This window comes from Lissotriton helveticus, chromosome 7, assembly GCF_964261635.1.
Source record: "Lissotriton helveticus chromosome 7, aLisHel1.1, whole genome shotgun sequence".
NCBI classification, from domain to species: Eukaryota; Metazoa; Chordata; class Amphibia; order Caudata; family Salamandridae; genus Lissotriton; species Lissotriton helveticus.
The window spans coordinates 1098548351-1098574111 of NC_136068.1; the positions used below are offsets into that span (position 1 = coordinate 1098548351).

Consider the following 25761-nt stretch of genomic DNA (forward strand, 5'->3'; position numbering starts at 1 on the left):
TTTTTTGAATCAGACCTAAGGCATCGTTATACTTTAGACTTAAAGTCACAAATAAGCATGTCAAATCCACTAAAAGAATGGTCTGACCATGCCAGAGGAGACCACATCAGGGGGCAAAGCAAACATCAAATAGATGTTCATGGGTGCAGGTGGAATCAGTCGCCGATGATTTACATCCAATCCGGATGGTCAATGACCCCAGGGATAGCTTTGCAGTGAGGATCAACAACCCAGAGATTAAAACTTCTCAGGAAGTTCACAAGTACTCCATATTAAAACTTAAGGATTATAGAAGTAAAAGAAGCATTCAATAAAAGAAGTGCTAGCGCCAAGTAGACAAAGCATCATTATCAATACTGCAGAGTAGTTAGGAACGCAGCAAATCTCAGCCACTTATGATAATTCCACTGGGATCATGATCTTCGCCAGTGTAATCTGAAAAAGAGTTCACATATTAATGCCAAAAATGCCCGATATGGTCCGTGGCACAATCCTATCAAAACATCTTAAACCCTGTGGATACAGTTTGATAAATGGTAATTACTCTGTAAGCTAAGCTTCACTGAATGCAAGGAATATCAAGAGTTAGCCTCTGTAACATCCTGAACTTCCCAGCAGAATGAGGAGTGAAAGTTAATACAACAAGTCTCAGTGCAGGACCCTCAAATGAGCTTGGTAGGAGCTGTAGAGCAAATAGAGAAGAGATCAGCTTACGAGAAAGAGTCTGAAAAGCAAGGTGTTACACGCTGGCAGGTTATATGACAATTTTCGGTAAAGTTCAAGCAGTCTGCCACATGTAGATGCTATAAGAGTGCAGTGTTGTCACAAGAAACCTCCCCCCCCCCCTTATCTCCCCCAATGAGACATACACCAGGCTCTGGCCAGACTCCAGTTTAAACGACAAAAGAAGGCGATGGCTAGCCTCTTTTTTTTTTTTTAACATCATGAGAGCTACCTTTTGAGCGAAAATCCCCTATATTGCCCTGGCTGAAATGAATACAGATCCAAAGTAGCAAAAAACACAAGAAACACATTATATGTAGATGAACTGAATCATTTTATTGCAAAGTAGTGTTCCTTACAGGGTTTCATTTCTCAGCTACAAAAATTACCCAATCAATACAAATAGTAAATATCAGAAATACCAAAATGATGGATCATAAAAACATTTAAAATATGTATTTTAAGGAAATAAATAATAAATATTTCAGTTAAATACGTGCTACCCTCCCAGATATTTGCATAACGTGTCACCCTGATGTTTCAGAGCATAGGAGAGATGCTAAATTCCGTTCTGCCTTTATTTCCTCTTTCCATGCATTAGACAGACAATGGGTTACTTGGTCACTCCAATCCCTGATGTTCTTTCTTGCTCAATTGTAAAATATAGTCAAACCGGCACAACCACTACTTTTAGTATGGCAGTATCACACATCTGCCGCGTTCATCCTCAACCTCATCTCCATCTTCAGATACATTTTCATGTTCTCGTCCGTGACATGTTCTTCAATGGCAGCCAATGCCCTCTCGCCTCCATTCTGGTAATGCTGTAGCAGGTCTTCAGCATACTGGATCCAAACACAGTTCTGACATCCACTCATGCAGCAATGTGCTGGAGGGGGGACTGACAGGGGCAGAAAGATCGCATCATGATCTGATACAGCATCCACTCCGACTGAATCAGAATCCTGTTTTTTGGGCGATCCAATAGTAGTAGATTCTGAAGAAATATTCACTCCTCCATCAGGTGAATGGATGTTGTTTTTGGGCCCCCTCTCCTCACTTTCATAGCAAAAGTTAGCAATCAGGCTGAGGTTGTCAATAAAGTTTCCATCAGATTTAGCTACGGAGGAAGGTGGGGGAGTTTGCAGTGGTCGGAGCCTCCAGTAATAATTAAACAGTTTCAGGGTTCCCCATGACATCTACAAAAAAAAACATAAAGGCATAAGGTTAATTTTATAGGATTAAAAATTACATCGCTTACGCTTAATTTTCAGCTAATTCCACCTAGATTTCATTTAAATTGGTAAGGCAAAACAACCTCATACATATGTTTTACTGTCCCAATACATATTGCTTTGCCTTACTATAGATGTTCCCCCTTGTGTTTATTTTGTAAGCCATTTTTGCAGGTGGTTGCATTCCAGGTGAAATCCCAGAAATTGGTGCTAGTTTAATTATTAAAAAAAAAGTAATCAAGGAAATAATGGTACAGCAAATGTAATGCTCGTGAAGGATGCCAAGAATATAAAACTGCCCCAAAAAATGATTCTCTGAAACATCTGAGCTCTAAAACATACAAACAGGGCAATGTATTAGGAAGCTTTGTTTGAGACACAAATATTTAATAATTATTGATATGACTGGTGATGTAAATGTATGCGGCACCATTGTCTGAATGTTCAATCATCCAGCACCTGGATAAATATAAACTTCCAGCATTAGAGGTCCTAACCAACATGACCAGATTTGCCAGAAACTAAGTTAAAAAAGGTATTGAGGTACAATCCCGGCTTGACAATATGGAGTCCGCAGGAAGTAACGAACATAATAAGTATGCTATAGAAACCTATACCTTCTCAAGACAAGGTTATCCCGGTTTTAATATGCAGGCATGGGAAGGGGAGGTTTCTATGCCATTTAGTTTTTTGTATCTTTCCTTTAAGGACTTTGATGGCTCCTGGACTTTAAAGAGGCAAATATACAGTTTGTGCAGGATGGGTAAATCAGCCTATGAATCCATTGAACATATCATATGTCAATGTCCATCATTGTTAGAGGCACTAAAGAAATCCCTCAAGCCCATTTTTACGGTGGAAGGTATCGGAACAATTTCAGAGGCGCTGTCACTTTGTTTTAAAAGCAATAACTAAACCTTCTGGCACATTGGTAACATTTGTAGGTCACACTTACTGGGTGTGGGGAAAAAAGTTCTAAGACTGTCGATTTTGGGAAGGTTTAATGTATTAGTTTGCACTTTTTAATTACTGTTTGTATTTTTATGATAAATTATTTAGTAGGTAATGTTTTTAAGCTATGTAAATAACTGTATATGGTTTTAATGGAATTTAAACAATACATTTATTTAATTCATTACACGTACAACTATAAAACTCTTCTGTTCAGTATGAAAACCCACATGCAGCATATGCTTTGCTAGGCAGGGGTTCCAATGTAATTAAACATTGAGCTTCTCTTCTGCATCTCAGATACAATGATAGGCTACTAAAGATAATGCTACTGGCAAATTATGCCTGCACTTTGAAATATGTATACTGGCTACAGATATTGATAATCAATTTAGAATGAGCAATTCAATTCAATCAATTCTTTAGGATTTGAGGCCTGTTCCATGTACCACTGAAAAACTTTAGATGGCGGAGACCTTTTATTTAGTAAAGACGAAAAGGGGTGGCAGCTGTGATTGCCTGTAGCCTTCACGTTATCCCTCCAGAAAGTTTTTGTGGCCACTCAGGCCTCAACAGATTTCCTTGAGGCAGGTTCCATTTTCCTAAGCTGTGAATCCCAAACCTTTGTAGACTTTTTGGAGACAGGAAGCCTTTACATAAGTAACCACCACTGCCCTTAACTCTTCATTAGCCATCCAGCAGCAGGTGGTCCCTGCACGGACTGCATACCTTTCGCTCTCTCTCTCTCTCTCTCTCTCTCTCTCTCTCTCTCCCTCCCTCCTTCAATTGTTTACACATATTTTTAAAGTACGAGTGGGATGAAAGTTAAACATAGACATCTTTAGCAGGAAACTGTGACATCTTGAGCTTCTTGGTTATGCAGCCTGTTGCCAGGTTGCCACATGCATTAGAATGCTCAGTACAGATTCTGTAGTTGTGATGTTTAGACTAGCTAGGCAGTTGAGCTTGGACCTGAATACTGGCATGTTCTTTATCCTGTGGATGGGATCCTATTCTACAATAAATACTTAATTCACCTCTTATCTACGTTTGAGTTTCTTTACATTGGCGAAATGTTTTAGATGTGGAAAAATGGGACACTTTGCGAATGATAGACAATGCCCGGGGTGGAAAGCTACCTGTGGCAAATGCAAAAGGAAAGGACATTTTACTAGTGTTTGCAAGGGGAAGGAATACAAAGGCAAGGTTAATGAGATGAGGTAGTTGTCGAAGAGCCTATCACAGGGTGATGAGATGAGATACCTGTAGGTGAAGAACTTGACACTGGAGATTTGGAATCATCAACAAAATCTTTCTTGATCACTACAACTCTGTTCAAGTTCCAAATGCGATGATCAGATGTTTTGATAGCATTACCTAAAACCTTGATGACCTGAATGGGCTTCAAAAATGTAGCAGATAACATCTTGTTCTTCTTACATGGATTTCTTATAAGAACCCAATCACCCACATGCACCACCGTGTGTTTTACAGAATGTTTCAAATCATGAATTCTTTTCCTAGCTTGCAGCTTTTTCTCCTGACCTACTTTCCAATCCTCAGCTTCATCAACGTCAGCTGTATTCATCACGAAGGAGCGTCATGACGCGTTTTCCACGACGCAACAGCCATTTTCTTGTTATAAAGCACTGATTCTTCGAAAATAGCACGTATTTAATTTATAAGAGCAGCAGATTCATCACCACTTTAATATTCTCATTTTAACCGTTTCAAATGGTTTTCCTCATAGAAGAATCGCGCAATAACAGGTATTAGACTGAACTTTTCATAAAATAAAAAAAAAAAAAAAAAAAAAAAAAAAAGCAAATGAGACACAGACTACATTTATTTGTTTTTATAAGAAAGAAGAGCAGTAACATCCAAGTTATTTTACAACCTTTATTTACAAGCTTTTAACTGTATTTATAACAGAAATGTTATTTCAGATTTAATAATGCTGTAACAGTTTATTGTGGTTAATTCTGAAAGTTTCATTTTCTCTCATTTGGGGTAGCTTTGGTCAAATACACATAATGCAGAACGTCACAGCTCCTCCATTTTTCTTACAAACTCCTGGAGATCCTCCCATTAAATGGAAAAAGTGGTGTAAAGTATTTGAAAGGTATGCAAAAGTATGTGGGGCCAACCTTAGTGCGGAAAGGAAAACAGCTCTGTTATTACACTGTTTGGGCACAGAAGGCCAGGAGGTATTTGATCATCTACCAGAGATACAAGATAGGAATCTTAATGAATATGAAATTTGTATTGCTATGTTAGATAAACACTATCTTCCGAAAGTTTCTACTATCTTAGAGAGGTATCATTTTGGCCGCAGAGTACAACATGATGAAGAAAGCATAGAAAATTATATAACTGCCCTAAGAAAATTAGCATCTTCTTGTAAGTTTGCTACCTCTTCTGATGAAAGAATAAGGGATCAGTTCATGCTAGGTTGTAGTATTGAGCGTGTTAGAGAGGAATTATGGCAAAAAGATGAACCTGATTTAGATGATGTGATTACCATAGCAAAAAGAATTGAACATTCCATTAAGTGTGTAGATGTCATAAAGAAGAATGGTGAAAGTAAAACTAATAGCACTGTTAATCTTATAAAGACCCCAAATGCTACTAAAGACAATGCTACCCAGAGAGGTAGTATGAGTAATACAACTAATAACAGATATCTCATTGCCAAATCGGATAAGAAATTTGATTTTACACAAGTGAAATGTTTTAGATGTGGAAAAATGGGACACTTTGCGAATGATAGACAATGCCCGGGGTGGAAAGCTACCTGTGGCAAATGCAAAAGGAAAGGACATTTTACTAGTGTTTGCAAGGGGAAGGAATACAAAGGCAAGGTTAATGAGATTCATTATGATTTTGATGACGCAAGTGATTTTGATGAAAGTGTTGAGTGTGGTCAAGTTTTGGTTCAAGTAGTTTTCGGTCCTCAACCAAAAAATTGTCCTGTTGATGAAATTTTAGTCAATGGCCATCCTGTTAAAGTATTGTTCGATTCAGGGGCAAAAATCACCATTGTGGCGAAAGAATTTTATCTTAAACATTTACAAGGTAAAATTAAGATGTTTCGTCCAGATATAAGACCACTTGCATATGGTAGGAAACCCATAGAAATTTTAGGATACTTCCGAGGAAACATTAATTACAAAGAGAGACTCGCTGATTCAAAAATCTATATCTCACAAAAAGGGGACAATATTTTGAGTTGGTTTGTTCAAAAGGATTTGGGTGTGATGTTGGATCCAAATTCCTCTCCCTCCATCATCTTAAAGGACTTGCCCTTTGTTAACACTAATTCTGTCAATATAAACCTGAATAGTGATGAACCCTTCTCAGGTAACCTAAAAAAGAGTTTCCCAACTGTCTTTACTGAGAAGTTGGGTTGTTTGAGGATTTATGAACATCACATTAAACTAAAGAAAGATGCTGTGCCAGTTTGTTGTAAAGTACGTAGTGTACCCATTACTGTTAGAGACCAAGTTAAAGCAGAATTAGAGAAATTGGTCAAGGAGGGTATCATAGAAGAAGTTGAAGCAACCCAATGGGTCGCTCCGATTGTAGCCGCAAAGAAATCTGATATTTTTGAAAAGGTTAAACTTTACAGGTTATCACCACATGCCACTACGGGCAAAACACCCTTTGAACTCTTCAGAGGTAGATGTCCAAATACTTTGGTCTCCCCGCCTTGGGTTAATGGTTTACATCTCAAGGTTTTTAATGAAAGTGAGGATTGGAAAGTAGGTCAGGAGAAAAAGCTGCAAGCTAGGAAAAGAATTCATGATTTGAAACATTCTGTAAAACACACGGTGGTGCATGTGGGTGATTGGGTTCTTATAAGAAATCCATGTAAGAAGAACAAGATGTTATCTGCTACATTTTTGAAGCCCATTCAGGTCATCAAAACATCTGATCATCGCATTTGGAACTTGAACAGAGTTGTAGTGATCAAGAAAGATTTTGTTGATGATTCCAAATCTCCAGTGTCAAGTTCTTCACCTACAGGTATCTCATCTCATCACCCTGTGATAGGCTCTTCGACAACTACCTCATCTCATCGGGCTATGGCTGGTCCTGTCATCACAAGGAAATCTTCAAGAATTACACGTATACCTACTCGTTTTAATGACTTTGTAAGATAATACTTTCTGTTTAATTTTATCTGTTATAAGGAAGGAGATGTGTGACATCTTGAGCTTCTTGGTTATGCAGCCTGTTGCCAGGTTGCCACATGCATTAGAATGCTCAGTACAGATTCTGTAGTTGTGATGTTTAGACTAGCTAGGCAGTTGAGCTTGGACCTGAATACTGGCATGTTCTTTATCCTGTGGATGGGATCCTATTCTACAATAAATACTTAATTCACCTCTTATCTACGTTTGAGCTTCTTTACAGAAACCTGTTGAAATAATACACCAGCACTGAGTCAGATAGTACCCTTTGCGCTCGGTCCTGTGCACCATGCACTTTTCCCTGTGGCCATTATGCTCCTCACTTTTCTCTCTTGAGAAAATGTGATTGTGTTTATTGTTCACCACTTTTATTGAGTGAGCTCTGCTAGTACCCTTTGCGTGCTCTGTCCCAATGATGCCATTTTTTATGAGGATGGCCACAAAGACAATTTCACTCTGGAAACCGTGAACACTGACTTCCATAAGTATCAGAATTAGCTAACCACAAATCAACCAGTGATGATCTAGGTTCTACTCTAGCCAGAAAACATTTGGTTGTGGTGCATCTTCAGCGATATGTTGATTATGCTCTTCTCCAAGGTATTTTGAATTGGACAGCAGTGGCAGAGCTATTTCGTTGGGTGGGGTGGGAAAGGTTTTCCAGCAACACTGAGCTCCCTAGCTGTTCCTGGCACGTCCATAGGGCAACACCCGAAGTACTGTAAGCACAAAGATTTGATATTTGCACTTCTGCTAATTATCTGCTTGCATTTCCAATGCAAATGCACTTAATTCAATAAGGCAATAAGGATTATTAACAATTTAATTGGCATATCTTGGAGTAGAATGCCATCAGTGGTGGGACTAAAAATGTGTTTTTAGATGTAGACACTGTGGTACTTCAGAGCCATTGAGAGCAAAGGTATTAGCATTGGTTATGTATGGGGCCAGGGTACATGGATCTGCAAACTCAGCACCTGACAAAGTATTATTGCTAAGTTGCTAGCACTGGGGCACAATGATGTATTAATGCCATTTCCTGTCATTGACCTTCGTTCCCGTTCCCAGTACTGGCGAGGCTATAGTTTGGATGGAGGTCCAGGGATTGCAAGGTGAGGGGAGGACTTTCTCTATGCTGGTCCCTTCCTAGACCTCCGATTTGGTATGATTTAAATCAGCGTGGAAGATGGCACTATGTTGAAGCTTAAAGTGTGATTGGGATCTGCAACACAACAAATGAATGTGCAGCAATTCACTTGTTCTAACGTCAAGCAAAAGATTCACTTCCCGCTCAGTGCATGGCTGTACTTTTTTTTTGTTTAGAACACCTTGCACTTGGAATATGTGTGATAGCTAGCAATCCAGCAAACAGTGATGTCAGAACCCATTTCAGAGGGCCAAGAGGCACGCAGGGGTTATTGGGCCCAACCGTGGGGGTTTTGGCCTTTTACTCCTGTTGTCTCTGGGCCCTACCTACTATGGATCCTGAGCAACTGGGTCAAGTAGCCCTTATTCACTTGACTCTCTTGGTGGTAGCTATAGTCAAACAGTCCAAGGCTCCCTCTGGGGGTGGTGGTGGTGGTGGTGGTGGTGGGGGAGGGAGTATGAATACAATTCAGTGAACACGACTCATAACTCAAAGAGCGAACAGCAGTGTCAATAAATCAATGTCAAGTCAAATACGTATTTTTATAATAAAAAGACACATTTATTGTCTAAATATACGTATTTAGAGCAGTGTTATGGCATATATAAACAATAACCCAACCCCCATCCCACCCACTCTTCATAATGTAGTAGGGGTCATACACAGTCACTGGTGGCCACATGCAGTGAATGCTCACTAGTTGAGTTTAAATCATAAGTCCACTCTTACTCTTCATAAAATAGTCAAAAGTGTCTTGGCACTGCAGTGCCTCAGCAGCAAGTTCCCTGGGGCCTGATAGGCCTGTAATCAGGCTTACCCATTCCAGCAGCGAGGAGGGCTGCAATGTCCCAATGAGTGCCTCAACCGCAGGCACTCACACTGCTCCGGTCCTGTTTGGATAGTAGCTCCACACATCTTTCTCTCCTGATCATTCACAGACGACTCCAGCAGCAATCGGGGTTGCTCCAGTGCCCCCTCCGGCACTGCAAGTCTTGAGTTCCTCACTCGGGTGAAATGCACACACTGTATCTTTCTCAGCTGCACAGGGGCTGCTCTGGCTCAATCCTCATTGCTTCATGGTGACCTATGAGTCACGGCTCACAATTCTCGGGTGACCTCTTTCTGGCATACATGGTTGCTGTTAAATCTAGTGGCCAAGATGGTAGCCCTTTCCACACGGTAGTCCCTCTTGACATATGAGGTTGCTGCTAGGCTCCACTCAAGCTCCTGACCTTTGCATCCCACAATAATTTTCACAGCGGCGACTTCTGGCATTTGGGGTCACCGCAACAGGCGCTGCACTACTTTACTCATCCAGCACGGTACTCTGCTCATGGCGGCCATCTCCTGGCACACGGGGGTCACTGACTGGAATCTGCATACGGGCAGCAACCGAATAAGTGCAGCAGCCGATTCCCCACACCAGCAGTCCATGCGATTGGTTCCCCACTGGACCTCGCTCCCTCCAATGTGTTCCTCTTCCTCACAGGGCACACTGGTCTTGGCAAGGAGGCAGGCGCTGGTGTGACACAGCAGGTGGTCTGGGTTTCTGTGGGTGAGGACCATCACCCAGAAGGGGGACTAGCAGGCCTTGGTCCCTAGGCCTGGTCTAAGGCAGAAATCTTGCAGAGCTTGCCCTCCTCACACAGCCCGTCTGGCTGCTTAGCCGATGACAAATTATGGGGTCTCAACCTTCCCTTCTTTTCTCTCTCTTCTTCCTCTTGAAAGGCTGTCTGTCACAGAAGGAGAGATTCCGAAGCTGACAGACTCACAACAAACGATATGGGAGTGACTAGACTTCACACCTGGATGTCAACCACAGTGATACGAGCATCAAAGGGTCCAACTACTTATGATTCTCTTATCAGTCCCATCTCCTACCTCAAATGTGTCCAGGTCCCTTCATTGTGATCTATCACTGAATCAAAGAGCACCCTTTGATGTATACTAGGAGAATATCTATCCTTTCTCAAGTGTGTCCCACGCAGCTCACAGGAATTCAGCAGTACAAAAATCTGTCTGGGGGGTTGCCATTCATGTAATCACAAGGCAGGCTTGGGCTTCCCAAAATGGAACCCAGGGTCCTCCATGTATTGTACCATTACAGGCACACTTGCACTCAGGGTATGGAAAGAGCACATACACTATTCAGTACTGTTAACTCCATGCATTGTGCCATCACATAAACACATACATTCAGCCCACACATTTGTTCTGTGCACACAGCTCAGTACTGTAGCCTTTCTGTGTGTGCCATGGTGTGCTACTTGCAAACACAAACACTGCCAGTACACACATTCCCTATTCATGAACTGCACAACACTTTACCTTTTATGCATTGCACTTCTTGCAAACACACGTAATCCCTGCACATGCTTTCACTATGCACCCACTGCACAGCACTACATCTCTTATGTAATGTATTCCTCTCCTGTATACATCCAACCAGTACATGCACTGACCATGCATGCACTAAACAGCACTGCTGTATTCATGTACAGTACCCTTCCAAGGTACACATACATCCAGGGCAGTGATACCACTCCCGTGCTGCGCAGCACTCTAAATCCAACTGATCTAGTCCAAGGGTGAGTTAATCACATAGTAGCAGAACTTTAAAAAGGTGATTGAGCCTGTATCCGTCACTCCAGTGACACAGGTTTGAAAGGAAATGTTAACTTCAAGTGCTCGTACTGCTTAACTCCTGGTAAAGGCAGTAGACTTCCACCACCATGAGGGTAGCACTTTGGGCACCCCTCCTGGCACAATTAAACAGCAATCAGGGAGAAAGGCCTATGTTATGGCACACAAGCCTGATCCGTGTTCACCTATGACAACAAAAATCAGAATTAGGGATTCAGATAACAGTACAGTTTGGCACTCAGGGTAGGGACATTTCTAGCTCAACAGGCGATAAGGTTGTTTTCATTAGATTCAGCTCTGAAGGAAGGTAGGTGAATCGTCAGTATTCTCAGAACCCCGTGCAATTTCAACAATATTAGGGTTCCCTATGTGTTCTTAAAAATAAAACTAAAATACAAAATAGGAAAGAACCATTTTATTAAGGAGTATAGATTTTCTAATCTTACATTTGGTATACTACTGCTGAGCTTTCGCATCGCACTATACTACACTGTACAGTTCAGAATCAGAAGCGACATTGTGGCAGGGTACAGATTTAAGCTGGGCACAAACTTCATTGATAAGGTGAAGAGGCCACCTAATGCACAGGCTAGCTGTAGCACCTTTCTTTCAGATTATTTATGGATTCAAGGGGGACATGTTAGGGTTGCACCATATTTGCCCTCCTGTTCTTGTTTCTTGTTAGAAAAAGAGCCATTGACACAGACCATCCATCAATCATATTTAATAGCTGTAACTGATGCTGCTGCTAGATCCTCCAAAATATTGCTATACACAGACAATATACTGCTTTTGTTATCCAACCTGCAAACTTTACGTCTGACCCTTAAGAATAAAATTGAGGATTTCCTCATCATCTGAGGCTGTGGAGTGAACTGGGATAAAGGAGAGGCACTCCCCATGGCCTAGTCACAACACCTGCCCCTATTGGTGATTAGAATTTCTGTTAGAAGACACAAAGATTGAAATACATGTGAGAAAGGGGTTTGGAAAGAATGGTGGAAGGCAATCAGCGGATTACTAAAATGGCCGACTATGTGAGATGCAATCATTTCAATTTATCACTTTGGGTAGGCCAAAAACTGTCAAAATGTTTGTAGCCCGAGCTCTATGTATGTGATGATTACGCTTCCCCCGACACTACCTCTTAGGATGCGACAAACATAGATAGATGTACAGATATAGATATATGATCCTTTATATGGGGACCGACATGACCTAGGCTGACACACTCCAAATTGATGGCCAGTAGACCGCTGGGGAGATTAGGCTTGCCTATCATTCCACATTAATCCCATGCATTACATCTTTCACAAACAGATTAAATGATGCGCGGGAAGCAGGGAAACACCACTATGGGCATTAATAGAGAGAGGTTCCATGGGGCTGGACCGGATTAGAAGCTCCTTGAGTCATCTAAAACCACAGCCTTGGTATCTTCAAATCCAATGATTAAGACAATGTTGAGAACATGGCTTTTCTCCCATAAATAGTTTTTCAGTGACCCTAAAATTCACAAGAGATTGCCCATTAAGGTAACTTCTGGAAAATTTGAAGCGGGTTACACACTATTGGCCAGTTCTTTCCCCTTTATAACTTATGCTCTGCCATATATCCATCCACTCGCTCACATTAGGCTCAGCTTCCTGAATGAGTTATGTTGCCACCTAGTCACAAGGCGTCTGGTTGTGATGAACTTTGCATGTGGTATTTTAAGAGCTCTCCAGTATCTGTGATAGGTGAGACATGTCAGGCCCTTCCACACGGATTACTGGAGCGACCTAACCCATATTACAAGATTAAGTACTTATTCCTGAACCCCTCCTGTGAAGCCCCACCACTCAAAGAAAGCTGGAGTTAGCGGACATCAGTCTCTTTGTCCCCCTTTTTAGGTTTCGACTGCAAAAAGCTGCGCAAGCAGCTTTTGCGCAGGAGAAATCTTATGAGAACTGTAGTGTGGCTTTGGGTCGGCCCTCGTCATTCATTGGCTGGCTCCATAAATGGAGCCTAGCCATTGGACGAGGGGCCTGTCCGTCAATGCCGGACCAGATTCGGGGGCGCTCCCAAGATTCTTTGGCTTTTGCTGACGTCACGCGATGTCAGCCGGGAACGCCCCCGAATCTGGTCCGGCCGGGCCGTGCTTGCTGCTGTCCTGCCTTCCTCCGTGTCCCTCCTCCCGCCGTCCCCCCTCCCCTCGCTGTCCTGTGCACGTTTCCCGTCTCCCTCCCCCCGTCCGTGTCCTCTCCCGCCGTTCGTGTCATCTCCCGCCCCCCCCTGTCCTCGTAGGTGCTTGTTTGGACCAGGAACAGTTAATTCGCAGTGCTTAACGGTAAATGGCGCTTATCTGTCTGCCTTTGGGCGCCCTTTGTCCTGAGCCGACACTCCTGCTGGGACGGCGCCTTCGTGAATGGAGCACTTCCTGAAGAAACGGTTACATCTGCAGATGGGAGAAAATGGTCGTTTAGAAAGAGGCGGATCACCCGACGTGCTAATCGATCCTGTGCGAGAACCAATCACGCGCTTCGTCAGGGGCAGTAAGCACTTTGTAAAGGCAATTGGAACAATTACAGCACCAAACTGTTCCCTGTAGGGGGTCATCAGCTCTTTCCTCATCTCTTCCCAAATAAATTGAAGTCATAACATCCCCCACCCCCCCGCCCAAGTTACGAAGAAGGAACATGAAACGTTCCCTACGCACCATGTTAACTCACGAGTGGGCTTGAGAAAAGAGTTTTTATTTTAAACCTCAGAATGTTCGATTTATGTTTTTTATATAGCGTGAACTCGACCCGAAAGTATCAGAGCGCTTTACGTGAGCACCAGATACGTTACAGACGGACACATTCGTTTTTAGCCTCCGGGAGATTTGCCCAGAATCACAGGATGTTTGAGCCTCCCGCCAGACTCGAACCCGGTTTCCCAGCGTCAAAGTCGCCGCTCTCGCCGTTAAGCCACATTCACGTGCAGTTCTTGATTCAACCCCTTTGTTCAATGTACACCTGATATGTATCTCTGATGCAATTCGGATAAAAGCACGTATAGAGTATTTTTGGGAAATTTATTTTTTAATGTTTTTGTTTAATCGCGATGGTCCGTGACATTGTCGGCCCCTGTTTAACATAACTCATTGTTGGTCAGAGCAACAAGAAAGAGCTGAAGAAAGAAGGCTTGTTGAGTGGATAAATACACCAGCTGCAATGATTTGTACGCCCATCTCTAATGACAAGGTCGATAAAGTGAATTCATACCCCCGGGTGCATATGATAATGTTGAAAATAAAAACGACATGTACACATCGAGAAGTGTGCAGTGAGCTGATACATTCCCGAGAGTCAGTCACTGCACGTTTATGTTATGTTAGACCTATTTCTATGGCGTACATTCTACCATAGTATTTCAGTTTATTTGTTGCAGCATATGAGGCTGCTAATTCACACGCAGATTAGATGGTTGTGCACAATGACCCTTAAGCGGAGAGGGGAGGGGAAAGCAAGAGCTCACTGAATGAGTTTGGGCTTCTAAGAAAGAACACAGTGTACATTATGGTTCGTAGCAGACCATGTTATAACATTATGGACCACCAGGGTGGCCTTACTTCCTCTGTCCATCGCTGGTGTTTCCGTCTTATTCCATCTTTCATTATTGGAGCAGGCTGTGCTTGACTTCCTGTCTGTAGTGTAGTGTGGCCTGCATCCTGCCCAATAGTCAGTGGGTCAGTTTTCTGTTTTTTTTTATTTTCCTGTTTCCTGTTCTTGTGTCAGTGGTAGAAGGCCCTCCTCATCTTTTATTAGCAATGATAACTTCTTACATAAAGTTTCAATGCTGTTGTTTCTAGATGCTGTAAACAACAGGTGTTACTACTGCCCAATTCAATGGTGCTCATTGTACCCACCTCCGTAGCATAGGAATCGGAGTTGGCCTTGCAGGGCTCAATGTTATGACCCGCAGAAGATGAATATGTAATTACTGACCTGTATTGCAGGTTAACATTAGTGGGGTGGGTCCCCAATTCCTTTATTATTAATAGCAGGGTCTTCATCGCCCTCCTTCGTTTTCGTATGCTGTAAAAGATTCTGCATTCCACCTCCTTCGTAAGTGATGCCTGCCTCTCTCTTCTATCGTGAGGGGTAGTGGTAGCGGTGTCTGTCTCCCTCTCCCTTCATTAGAGGTAGCAGGGTCTCTCTTCCTTCATTAGAGGTAGCAGGGTCTCTCTTCCTTCATTACTGATAGCAAGGTCTGCCTCCATCTCTCTTCATTCCTGGAGGCACGGTCATTTTACCTCTTCTTTCATTTCAGATAGGAGGGTATGTCTCACCTCGTGCCCAACTCCTCACACAATGCCACGTATGCCGCTCTTATAGATTACCAGCCTCTGTCCATTGCAGAGTCTTTATTCTCCTATCATGAAGCCCCGTCCCCGCTCTCGCGGCACGGTAAGCATCTAAAGAACTAACCCAGAATACAGCGTACTCACCGTCACAGTTACTCCCCATGCTTGACGCTGCTCCTCGAGACTGGCTGTTTCTGCGGCCTCAATAACAAGAAAAAAGTTTTTTAATGAACTGCATTTGTAACACGTTGCCAGGACTTCAACCCCGCTTCTATTTCTGGGCAGTTTTAAATAACGCAAAAGTAGGTATTGGAGTGCTTTACATGAGCACCAACTACATTACGCAAGTACATTAGGTAATGTTATTCTTTCTGTGCTGTGGCATTTCTGAAGTAGCGTCCAAACCTGGGCCTGTGGTGTTCCTGGATCCAAAGCACAGTGGTATGCAGTAGTGTACGAGGTTGTTATTCCTCCACTATAGTTGTACACCGTCTTCTTCCCAGTTCAGTGGTATTTGGCCCTCGCAGTTACAATTGCAGCCTCTCTCGTGTAGTCAGGACATAATGTTTCTACTTCTGAGGTTTCATTTAGCTATTTAAGGTATTCTGGGAGTTGTTTTCGTTTCAGTGCCAGGCCGGATAACAATGGTTTGTTCAGAATAGCCAGCTATTGGCAATGTAAATGACAATGCCATTTATTTATCTGTTTTCAAAACCAACACATAAATACAAATGTTGTCATTTACAATGCCAATAGCTCTAACTTTTCCAAAGGCGAAACCATTGCATTGTAAATGCTTGTTTTTTGTCCTCATTAGTTCAATAGGCTAGGATGACATGGGCTCCTCCCTCGGATTCTCTTGATACCATCAGCCCGAAGGGGTATGTTTTCAGACCGAAAAGCCACTTCTCATTGATATAGGGAGGTTAGGTATCACTCCGGATTGATCTAAAAGACCCTATGGACCCTCTCGATTCCCCATAACCCACGGGCATATCCAGCTTGGCCCAAGGAGTGTCCAGTTGGCATAATCATTGGACCAAAAAGAAGAAAAAAAATCACCTCAACCACAACAAAAAGTCACAGTATGCAAACTTTTTCCTGCTACATACTCTGGCCATTTCCATGTTAGATGTTTCATACAAAGAAGTCAACCAATCTGAATGTTTGGGAGGGACAGGGTCTACCCAATGTCTACAGATTTGTCTTCTTGCCAGTAAGATTGAATAAAGTAAAAGGGGTCTAGCTGGTCCTGGTACCTGGGTATTTAAGCTAAAGATTATTAGCTTTAAGTCAATCGAAATTGTCACTCCCAGTATATTCTCCAAAGTTTTTTGTACATCTTGCCAGAATGCCTGGATGAAGGGACAGTCTCTAAACCTATGGAGGTCCGAGGCTTCTAGCAATCCGCATTTTTTACAGCTGATTTGAGAGCCTTTGACAATTCTTGATAACCTGAGGGGGATAGCTATGCACGATGAGCCGTGAATAAGTGAATCCTCCTAATCCATGCTGGTTTCACTATGTTAAAGAGAATTTTGATAGATTTCTGCCATAGATGGTAACACTGTTCGTTAGGCAACAATCCACCCCACAGCTCATCAGCCAGCTTGAATTACCCGTCCACCTCCTCTTCTATGGCCCAATACCAATAGGAGACCTCCTTTTTACCTGCTGGCCTTTCCACAAGCCTTTCCCTCGCCAATGCTTTTTTCCTTTCTGAATTGGGACTGTGCCTAACTATATAACTGGATATATTTAAATCTTGAGAGGCCACTACTCACTCTCCTTCTTAGATCCTCCCATGAGATAAATGTTTCATTGCTGACTAAGTCTCCCCATACTTTAAATCCAGCGTCTCCAAGTGGGATCGCCAGCCTATCACGAAGGCATTCTGGGGAGCCTGGAGATTCCCAAAGTGGTGCCAGTTTAGAGAAGTAACGGAGACATGTCACCTTCCTTAGCGTTATCCATATTCTGGCGAAACCCTGCAGGACCTTAAGATTAATTTTTTTAAATAATTTTTGATATCCGAATTTAAACAAACCCTTCTGCTGGTAGCCCTGCCCCTTTCAACATGGCCAGAAACATAGCTCCACTCCCTTTATCACTTGGCGTTTTCAATAACATACGAGAATGAGTGAGTTGAAATGCCCAAGCATAATATTGTAAACCAGGTAACACCAACCCCCCTTTCTCTCTCCTACGCCTTAGTTTCTTCCATGCTATTCTGGTAGATCTATATACCCAGATAAAGGAATTTATTTCTCATTGGAATTTTCCTATAATGTCTTTATCAAAATGGAGAGGGATTGTATTAAAAAGAAAAGTGACCTTAGGCAGTATAGACATTTTGACTCTATTAACCCTCCCCAGAATGGATTTGGGTAGGTGCACCCATGACTTAATTTGTTTATGACAGTCGCGGAGGACTCGCGATAGATTGGTATCTGCCAGTTTGTTAATATCCTGGGTAATCGTGACCCCCAAGGTAACGCATACTACAGCTTGTCTGACAGACAGTGTGAGGGATGTTCCATGTCAAGGCTTCTGTCTTGCCAGCATTTACCTCGTATCCGGAAACCTTACCAAACTCTTACGCCAGTTTAATTACTACTGGGAGAGTTCTGTCTAGGTCTGCTGACAAAATCAAAATATCATCCGCATCTAGGGCTACCCATCTCTCCCAATCCCCATGTCTAAAGGATTCTATATCAGGGTTATCCCTTAATTTATGTGCAAATGGTTCGATATTATATATATATATATATATATCGAACAAGAGGGGGAAGAGAGGGTAACCCTGTCGGGTTCCTCTGGTTATACCAAATGGCTTTGTAGAACAACCATTCACCAGGAGCTTAGCCAATGGGGATTTATATATCAACTGTATAGCACGGCAAAACCTTACACCCAGAATAAATTTCTCCATGACTTCCGATAGGTAAATTCAATTTACTCTACCGAAAGCCTTGGTGGCATCTAGAGTCAAGGCTGCGAGGGAGAGTGAATAAGTAGAGGAGATGTCTATTGCACCGACCAGGTCGTAGGTGAGGTCTGCTAACTGTCTCCCTTTCACAAACTCCTTTTGGTCGGGGTGAAGAAGTCTCCAACCACCTCCCCAATCTAGTAGCTAAAATGGTTGTACAGATTTTATAAAATCGGCATTCCAAAGCGAAATGGGCCGATAGGACCCAGAGCTGGAGGGGTTTTTACTCGGTTTCAGGATGAGGACTGCAGTAGCATCATTCCATGTTACTGGTGGGATAATTCCGTCCATGAAGATTTTATTGAAAAAAAGGGTTATTGTTGGAATTAAACTCTCGCCAAGTGATCGATATAGTTCAATTGGAAGCCCTTCCGGGTCGGCCGCTTTACCCCCTTTCCCCACTCACCAATGCTTTCCTCACTTCCTCCTGTGTGATGGGCTGCCCCAAGTCTAGTTGTTGTTTGGAGCTGATTTTTGCCTTAAATTTATCCTCTTTGGAGGTCTCTTTATATATCTCCTGGAAATAATCCAAGAAGGCTTCTCCTATACTATCATCTAAGGAAATGGGGGGTTCTTCATTACCCACTGAGATCTCCTTAATATGGTTCCAGAGCTGGTCTGCTTTGATTTTCGAAGATAGGAATTTTCCAGCTCTTTCCCCATACTCAAAATAGGCCATCTTGCTCACTTCCCACCTGTGCATATGCCGCCCCTGGAGAACACTCTTCATTTGCTCCTTCAGCTTCCTACTTGCTTCCCGATCTTCCTTCTGACCGATTCCCTCATAGGCGCTTAATTTTACCTCCACTTTCCTCATTTCTTCCTCCAAGACCATGATCTCTTCTCTGTAATTTCTTACATCTATAGCTTGCCCTGTTGGTTAATATACCCCTCAAAAAAAGCCTTGAGAGTGTCCTAACCTGTAGTGATATTGGCAGTTCCCAAGTTGGTCTCTAAAAATTGGTTTGTTTCCCAGGAGAGCAAGCTTGTCTCATCCTCTTCAAGTAACAGAGTGCGGTCAAAAGACCACACTCTGGCCTGTTGAGTCCGTAGACACTAAAGCGTCAATAAAATACCAGAGTGGTCCGACATATGCGATGGCAGATATGTTATGTCCTTTACTCTATTTCTAAGAGTATGGCTGATCAGTATACAGTCAATTCGTGACTTGTGTTTGTACTTAAAATTCCTATACGATACACCCATCTGTTGCGCTGACCTTTCTCTCCAGATATCGCTATGGCCCAATTGGGAAATTATTGCCAAGAGGGATACCCTTGATCTCGATGGGGGGATTGCTCTACTATTGGGAGATTTATCCAATTTGGGATCATGAAAGATATTAAAGTCTCCTGCCCATATCACTGGCTCAGGGAAGTCCAATAAATGTGAAAAAATACTTTGGAGGTTAGAGGGATCATCATGATTCGGACCGTAATAGCCAACTAATGTAAAGAGGGCTTGACTGACCGTGACCTTCAGTATCAACCATCTTCCCCCTGGGTCACCCTTGTATTGTAAAATCTGTGCCGTAGCTGATTTTTTAAAAAGAATCCACACTCCCCATTACTTGCCGTCTGGTCGGTACATGCAAAAGAATCCACCCATTTCTGTGATTTTAATATATCTTTTGTTTCTGCCTCAAGAAGAAGAGTCTCCTGGATAACCAAGACGTGGGCGGGGGAATCTTAGATATTGTAAAATGCTTCTTCTACGCGACCCCCCCCTCAAGTCAGTCACATTCCAGGACAAAGTATTCATTTGAAAGAGTACTCCACCCTCCATACCCTCCTTGATACAATGCAGCAATTGCACCTTGACTTTAGACCACCAGTCAATCCTAGTCTAACTAAAACTATTTGGTCAAAGCAACCTAAACAGAATCAGACAAATTAGGTATTTTTATTTTTTATTCCCCAGTGCTCCCCCCCCCCCCCCCCCCCCTGGAGAACCCAACCTCCATTTATCTGGACTAGTGGTTATCCAGATATGGTGTCCGTGGCCTCCTCCTCCTCTACTCTGATTACACCTATGTGTTACCTACCCAAAAATGAGGATACAGGGGTTATGCCCTACGTCGTGCCCCTAAATACGTGTTTATATTTTCCCCCATTTGTTTCCCCTATTTCCTACTTTTATATATTTTTTCTTTGTCCCCCCTTTCTCTCCTACCCTTTTTTAAAAATGTTTTACAAACCATAGACTGTTCACCTCGCCTCAACTTCCCAAAAAATTGCTTGGTAGGTGATTTGCTTATGGGGCCCATTGCTGATGCTATCCAGCAGTTCATCTGCCTCCAGAATGGACCTGATATTGTGCATTTTGTTATTGTGCATTACCTTCAAATAGGCAGGGAATTTAAGTTGTACCGTAGCACCAATCTTCTTAAAATTGTTCATTCTTCTCCCGAGCTCCCACTGTCTTTCTAGTGTGTCTCTTGACAAACCTGAACGGACTTCAAAGGAGAAGTCCTTACTTCTCACTGTTTTCATCTTTAACGCCAAGTTCAAAATGTTCTCTTTCACGGTGTAAGTAAGGAAGTTGATAAGGATTTTCCTTGGCTTAGTCCTTTTTGGATTTAAGCGGAAAGGGTCTCTTTGTATGCCCTTTGTCAAGGACTCCACAGAGTCGTCGAATGGCAGGGCTTCCTTTAGCAGGTTTACCATAAAATGTCTTACGTCTGAGCCCTCTTTCCCCTCGGGAATATTCAAAACGCAGAGATTGTTCCTGCGGGAATTATTCTCCAGCATTTCCATTCTTTCACGCAACACAGCCTCACCCTTTTGTAGCTCATGGATTTTTGCCTCTGCTGTCCCTAAATTGGACTTTAACTCCTCTACCGAATGTTCAAGGGAATCTGTTCTAGCGTTTGGGAGGTCTACTTTCCTTTCTAGGATCTCGCACGAGCTCCAAATCTCCCCTTGATTGGCAGCTGATACGGCAAATCCTTGGTTAATATCATCATTTAAGGATGCAAATAGGGCTTCCATTGAAAGTAGGAGTGAAAATGTGGGTGCCCAATCTGCTCTAAAGAGCCCGAACCTAATCCTGTTACCGACCCAGCTCCGTTAATTTCATTTTGAAAGTTTTATAGAGCGCGAACAAGACCCTTGCGGATATCAGAGCACTTTACAGTAAATAAAGTTCTTTATACATCAATTAAATGCAAGTCAAAACATGTAAACATAACATCTTGTAAAAGCAAAGTAGTAAGGTACAACACAAAACTATCCTGTTGAGTCAGGCAAAGGGATGATATAATGTCTAGGTTGCCTTGATGGTTCCTTGTCATAATAAGGGTTAGTAGCGAGGGTACGTTTGGTCTCAAAATTTCTTTAGACCATGCTCAGGTAAATTTGGCCAAGAGAATCGATTTTACTTCCTTTTTGAAAGATGCAGAAGAGGAGTTAAGTCTGGTTTCTGGGGGTAAGGCATTCCAGATTCTGGGCGCCATCCCTGAAAAAATATGTTTTCTTCTTGTTGAATCTTTGCGGTTTCAGTAGTAGGTTTTATGCACTTCTTGAAGATCTGATCCCACCAGAGATCATTAGTTTCTGTGCCAGATAGCTGGGTGCCTTGTGATGCATGGCTTTATGTGTCATACACGCTATTTTCAAATGAATTCTGGCTTCCAAAGGTAGCCAATTTAAGGATTTTAGGTCTGGGGAGATGTGGGAACTTCTTTTAGAACCAGTGATGAGTCTCGCTGCAGCATTGATTGACGCTCTTAGAGGTGCTGTTGTAGCTTTGGGTAGGCCACAAAGAGAGACACTTTAGTACTCCTCCTAGGGATAACTAGAGTTTGTCCTGCCTGCTTGAAATCATTGATTGGCAGGAAGGGTTTCAGCTTCCTCAGTGTATTTATCTGGAAGTTTGCTCCCTTTGTTGCGTTGCTGATGTGTTTTTGCATATTGAGGTTACTGTCAAGAGTTATTCCCAGTGATTTCACAGAATCCACGATGGTTGGTTGAACGTTGAGTGCCGTAAGATGTTTGATCCAGTCTTGCATTATGGGGACTTGGGCAGGTGGTGCTATTAGGAGGAATTCGGTTTTTAGGGCATTCTATTTGAGATGTTTTTCTGCCAGCGATGTCAGGGTATTCCCAGACAGCGACAGTGGTGGTGGCATCAATTACAATGGCGGGGGTAGTGGTAATTTCAGTGGATGTATCCGTGTCAGTGACAGGGAGAATAGCAATAATAGGTAGCTCAGACTCAGCCCCTGACAATCCTGTAGACTGCATCCCAGCCTGCAACGAGTCTGTAGTGCTCTGATACTGAGATAAGCCAATAACGTCGCTGTTTTTATGTTCCACTCCCTGCTTTGTAATGAGTAAAACCTCTGGTTGCACCCTGAAAAAAAAAGACCTTAATGAGGGGGTGACCTTCACTATATTGGATACAGCCTTATTTGTCCCTCTTTTTATACTCCTGCCTTTAACTTGGTGGATTTGAAAAGCTGAAATATCACAGGACAGGCTGGTAGTATTAGATATACCAGGGCTAGTTGTTGTGGCTATGGCTCCAAGAACTCGCTCCCCCACCTGCTGGTCCTGGGGCTCCGTCCTCACTTCTCCCTTTTCCTTAGGTTGCCCTTTTTTTTTAAATTCCAGTCACACTCTTTCCGACTTTCTTACCTTGCTTCTCTTTTGGTTTAGCAGCAAAGTTACCTCGTTTTCCTGGAAGCCTCTGCTCATCCACCTCACTGTTTTGACCGTCTTGACTGGGTGAAAGGACCTGAAGGCTCTGATCTACCCGAGCGTCGGCCTTTCCAGGTGAGGAAAAGGGCTCCAAACTATGAGAGGCAGTGTAGGAAACTATGTGGGAGACTGTGTGAGAGACTGGGGCCGTCGATGTATCCTCAGCACTGTCTTTTTGCCCAGCTTCGACACCCGCAGCTCCAAAGAAGCGCCCAATGCTGTTGTTGTCGCTGTTTAACTGGAGGAGGCCGTGGGCCGCCGCTCTGCAGCCACGAATCAACTCCAGGGCAGCAGTACACCAGCGTGAGAAGCAGGGCAGGCAGGGGTGCCGAGCAGCTCCCAGGCCATCCACCCCCTCTGTGAGCGACGGAATCTGTGACTTTCTCCGCAGCTTCAGAGGCAGAAAGAACGGAGAATCGATCAGGCGAGTGACATCCAGCTACAACAGCGCGGTGAGAGGAGAGAGGTACGGACATGCGCAGCTGCTTAACCGGCAGATGCCATGTTCTCTGATATCCCGCCCTTTCCCTCTTTATCAGTCTCATAATAGATAGTGGGCCAACTGAGTAACAACCGGTCATCAAGGTTACAGTCTTATAAAGTGCTAATGGCCGGGGCTATCAGCATTAATAAATGTTGACCAGGGTAAGGGCTCTCTGCCCCTGCAAAGAAGATAAAAAAGATATGTTCCAAGGAGACTTCTTCATTCAGCAACTGCGAATCTCATGTGGGTTGCAAACTGTCAGAAAACAAGACAGGGCGGTTGAGCTTTTATGGTCAGAGCGGCTCAGCTTTGGAATAAACTTCCAGCTGCATTAAGACCTGCAGCTGACCTACTGTACTTCAGGAAGGCCATAAAAGCTGGACTCACTCCCCACTCACCTCCGCCTTACACAGAACCACATCTCCTTCAGAAAAGAACTTAAAACCTGGCTATTTGATAAATAATGAACGCCCTCCCCAAGCGTCTTGAGACCCTCTGGGTGAGTAGTGCGCTATATAAATTCCTGAACTTGAACTCTTTCCCATGTAATTATCCTGCATTGATCTGGTCTTTCTCTGTAGCAGTTTGCTCTTATGTCTAAATAGAGGTTCCCAGTGGCAGGAAACCTGTATGGTATAGTGCACTCTAAGTTATAAATAAATCAAAATAAAATACATTGACTACACTTCTTTGAAAACTGACAGCTTGTGATTCAGCCTGTATAGGATTCATTCCTAAAAGGCCATTTTGTACATTTACGTCACCCTTTCTTCAAAAGTTGTAACATGCGGGGACCACAAGTTTTGGAGTGTATGTTTTGTCTTAGCCAGGGCAGTAACCAGCCAACATATATAATGGGTATTCAAGCCTGGACTATCCACAGTGTTGTGCGGCAATGCTTATTTTTCTGTGAGCTTTACCATTTTATTACAGTTCTTATTCAGAGTGGTCTCCATGGCAGTCCAATATCACTGTAAGCTGGGCAATGCCCCAAAATGTAGAGCAAATGCCACCCCAGGTGTTTACATCTCCAGCACGCTCATTTAGCTAGCAAGCAAGCCAAGACTAGTTTCTAATGGGAGCAATGTCAGTTTTGGAGGATCTTAAAATAACGTTTCAGTTTGGACTGTCTAATGCCTTTATTATACTATTCCATAATATTGGCGCAGTCCTCATCTCTGTACTAATGGTGCACTTTTATTTGCTAGTTTAACTTGAGTTGGACCTCTAAGGGTTAGAGCATAGTTGTCACACCATTGTATTGTAAAGGCCTGACCTAACACCCATGTGGTGCCCCCCCCTAAAGACGTCATGTATATGTATGTATGTATGTATAAAATATTTTATTACGCGCTCTGCTACTACAGAGTATCCTGGCGCGATATGTGAGCTAAAACAGAGCGGAACCAGAGAGAGAGGGAGAGCAGCTAGATACTGAGTTTAAAAAGGTGGGTTTTCAGTCCTTTCTTAAATTCTGTCAGTGTCGCTGACGCTCGCAGAGAGAGCGGCAGGGTGTTCCAGGCTCGGGCTGTTTGGACAGAAATAGACTGACCACCCAATCTCACATATCTGAATTTAGGCATGTCCATCAGAAGGAGATTAGCTGATCGAAGTGCACGGCGAGGGGTATAGAAGGTGAACCTTTTGTGCAAATATTGTGGTCCCTGTTGGTGCAGGGCACGAAAGGCCAGAACCAAGGATTTAAACACAATACGTTGGGCCACTGGAAGCCAATGGAGCTTTCGAAGATGAACAGATGCGCTAGTTCTTTTTGGAAGATGGAAGAGAAGTCGAACCGCCGCATTCTGAATAATCTGCATTCGGTTAACGAGGTATTTAGGGAGACCGCTAAAGAGAGCATTGGCGTAATCCAGCCTTGATAGGATCAGAGCACGCAGAACCGTCTCTTTTGCTTCCCTGTGGAGCAGTGGAAGGAATCTTTTTAGTGACTTTATTCATCAGAGATCTATTCAAAAAATACTGCCCCTCCCGTCATCTCCGTTCGACTTATAAATCACTTCTGATTGTACCTCCATTTAAAAGGAAACGCCTTGGAGGCAGTTGTTTTGACCACCTTGCTGCAGGTCTCTGGAACTCTTTCCCCCTCCACATAAAATTCAACGATAACATCCTCAGCTTCAGACACTCTCTGAAAACCTGGCTTTTCACCCAAGCTCACTACTGACAGCACAGCTTCTCTTATTGACTGCCTGCCTGGTTCATTTTCTATAGCGCCATGAAGCCTCCGGGCGTACGAGCGCTTAAAAAATTCCAATTAACATTAACATTAACATTAACTTGAGGGTCAGGAAACAGGTCGCCGTAAGTTTTTTCATGTGTGCTTCAAACTTAAGATCCTGTCCAAA

The 25761-nt window shown here is 43.1% G+C and overlaps 1 protein-coding gene across 1 annotated transcript in view; it reads right to left on the minus strand.

Annotated features, from left to right (window-relative positions):
- Nucleotides 1–1040: 1040 nt before the first annotated feature.
- OXLD1 (oxidoreductase like domain containing 1) overlaps nucleotides 1041–25761 on the minus strand; it is a 43430-nt gene continuing 18709 nt past the window's right edge. Inside the window, exon 2 of the mRNA XM_078650775.1 lies at nucleotides 1041–1922. Within this exon, the coding sequence (XP_078506901.1) occupies nucleotides 1428–1922 (495 nt within the window). The 3' untranslated portion in view covers nucleotides 1041–1427. The remainder of the gene's footprint in view (nucleotides 1923–25761) is intronic.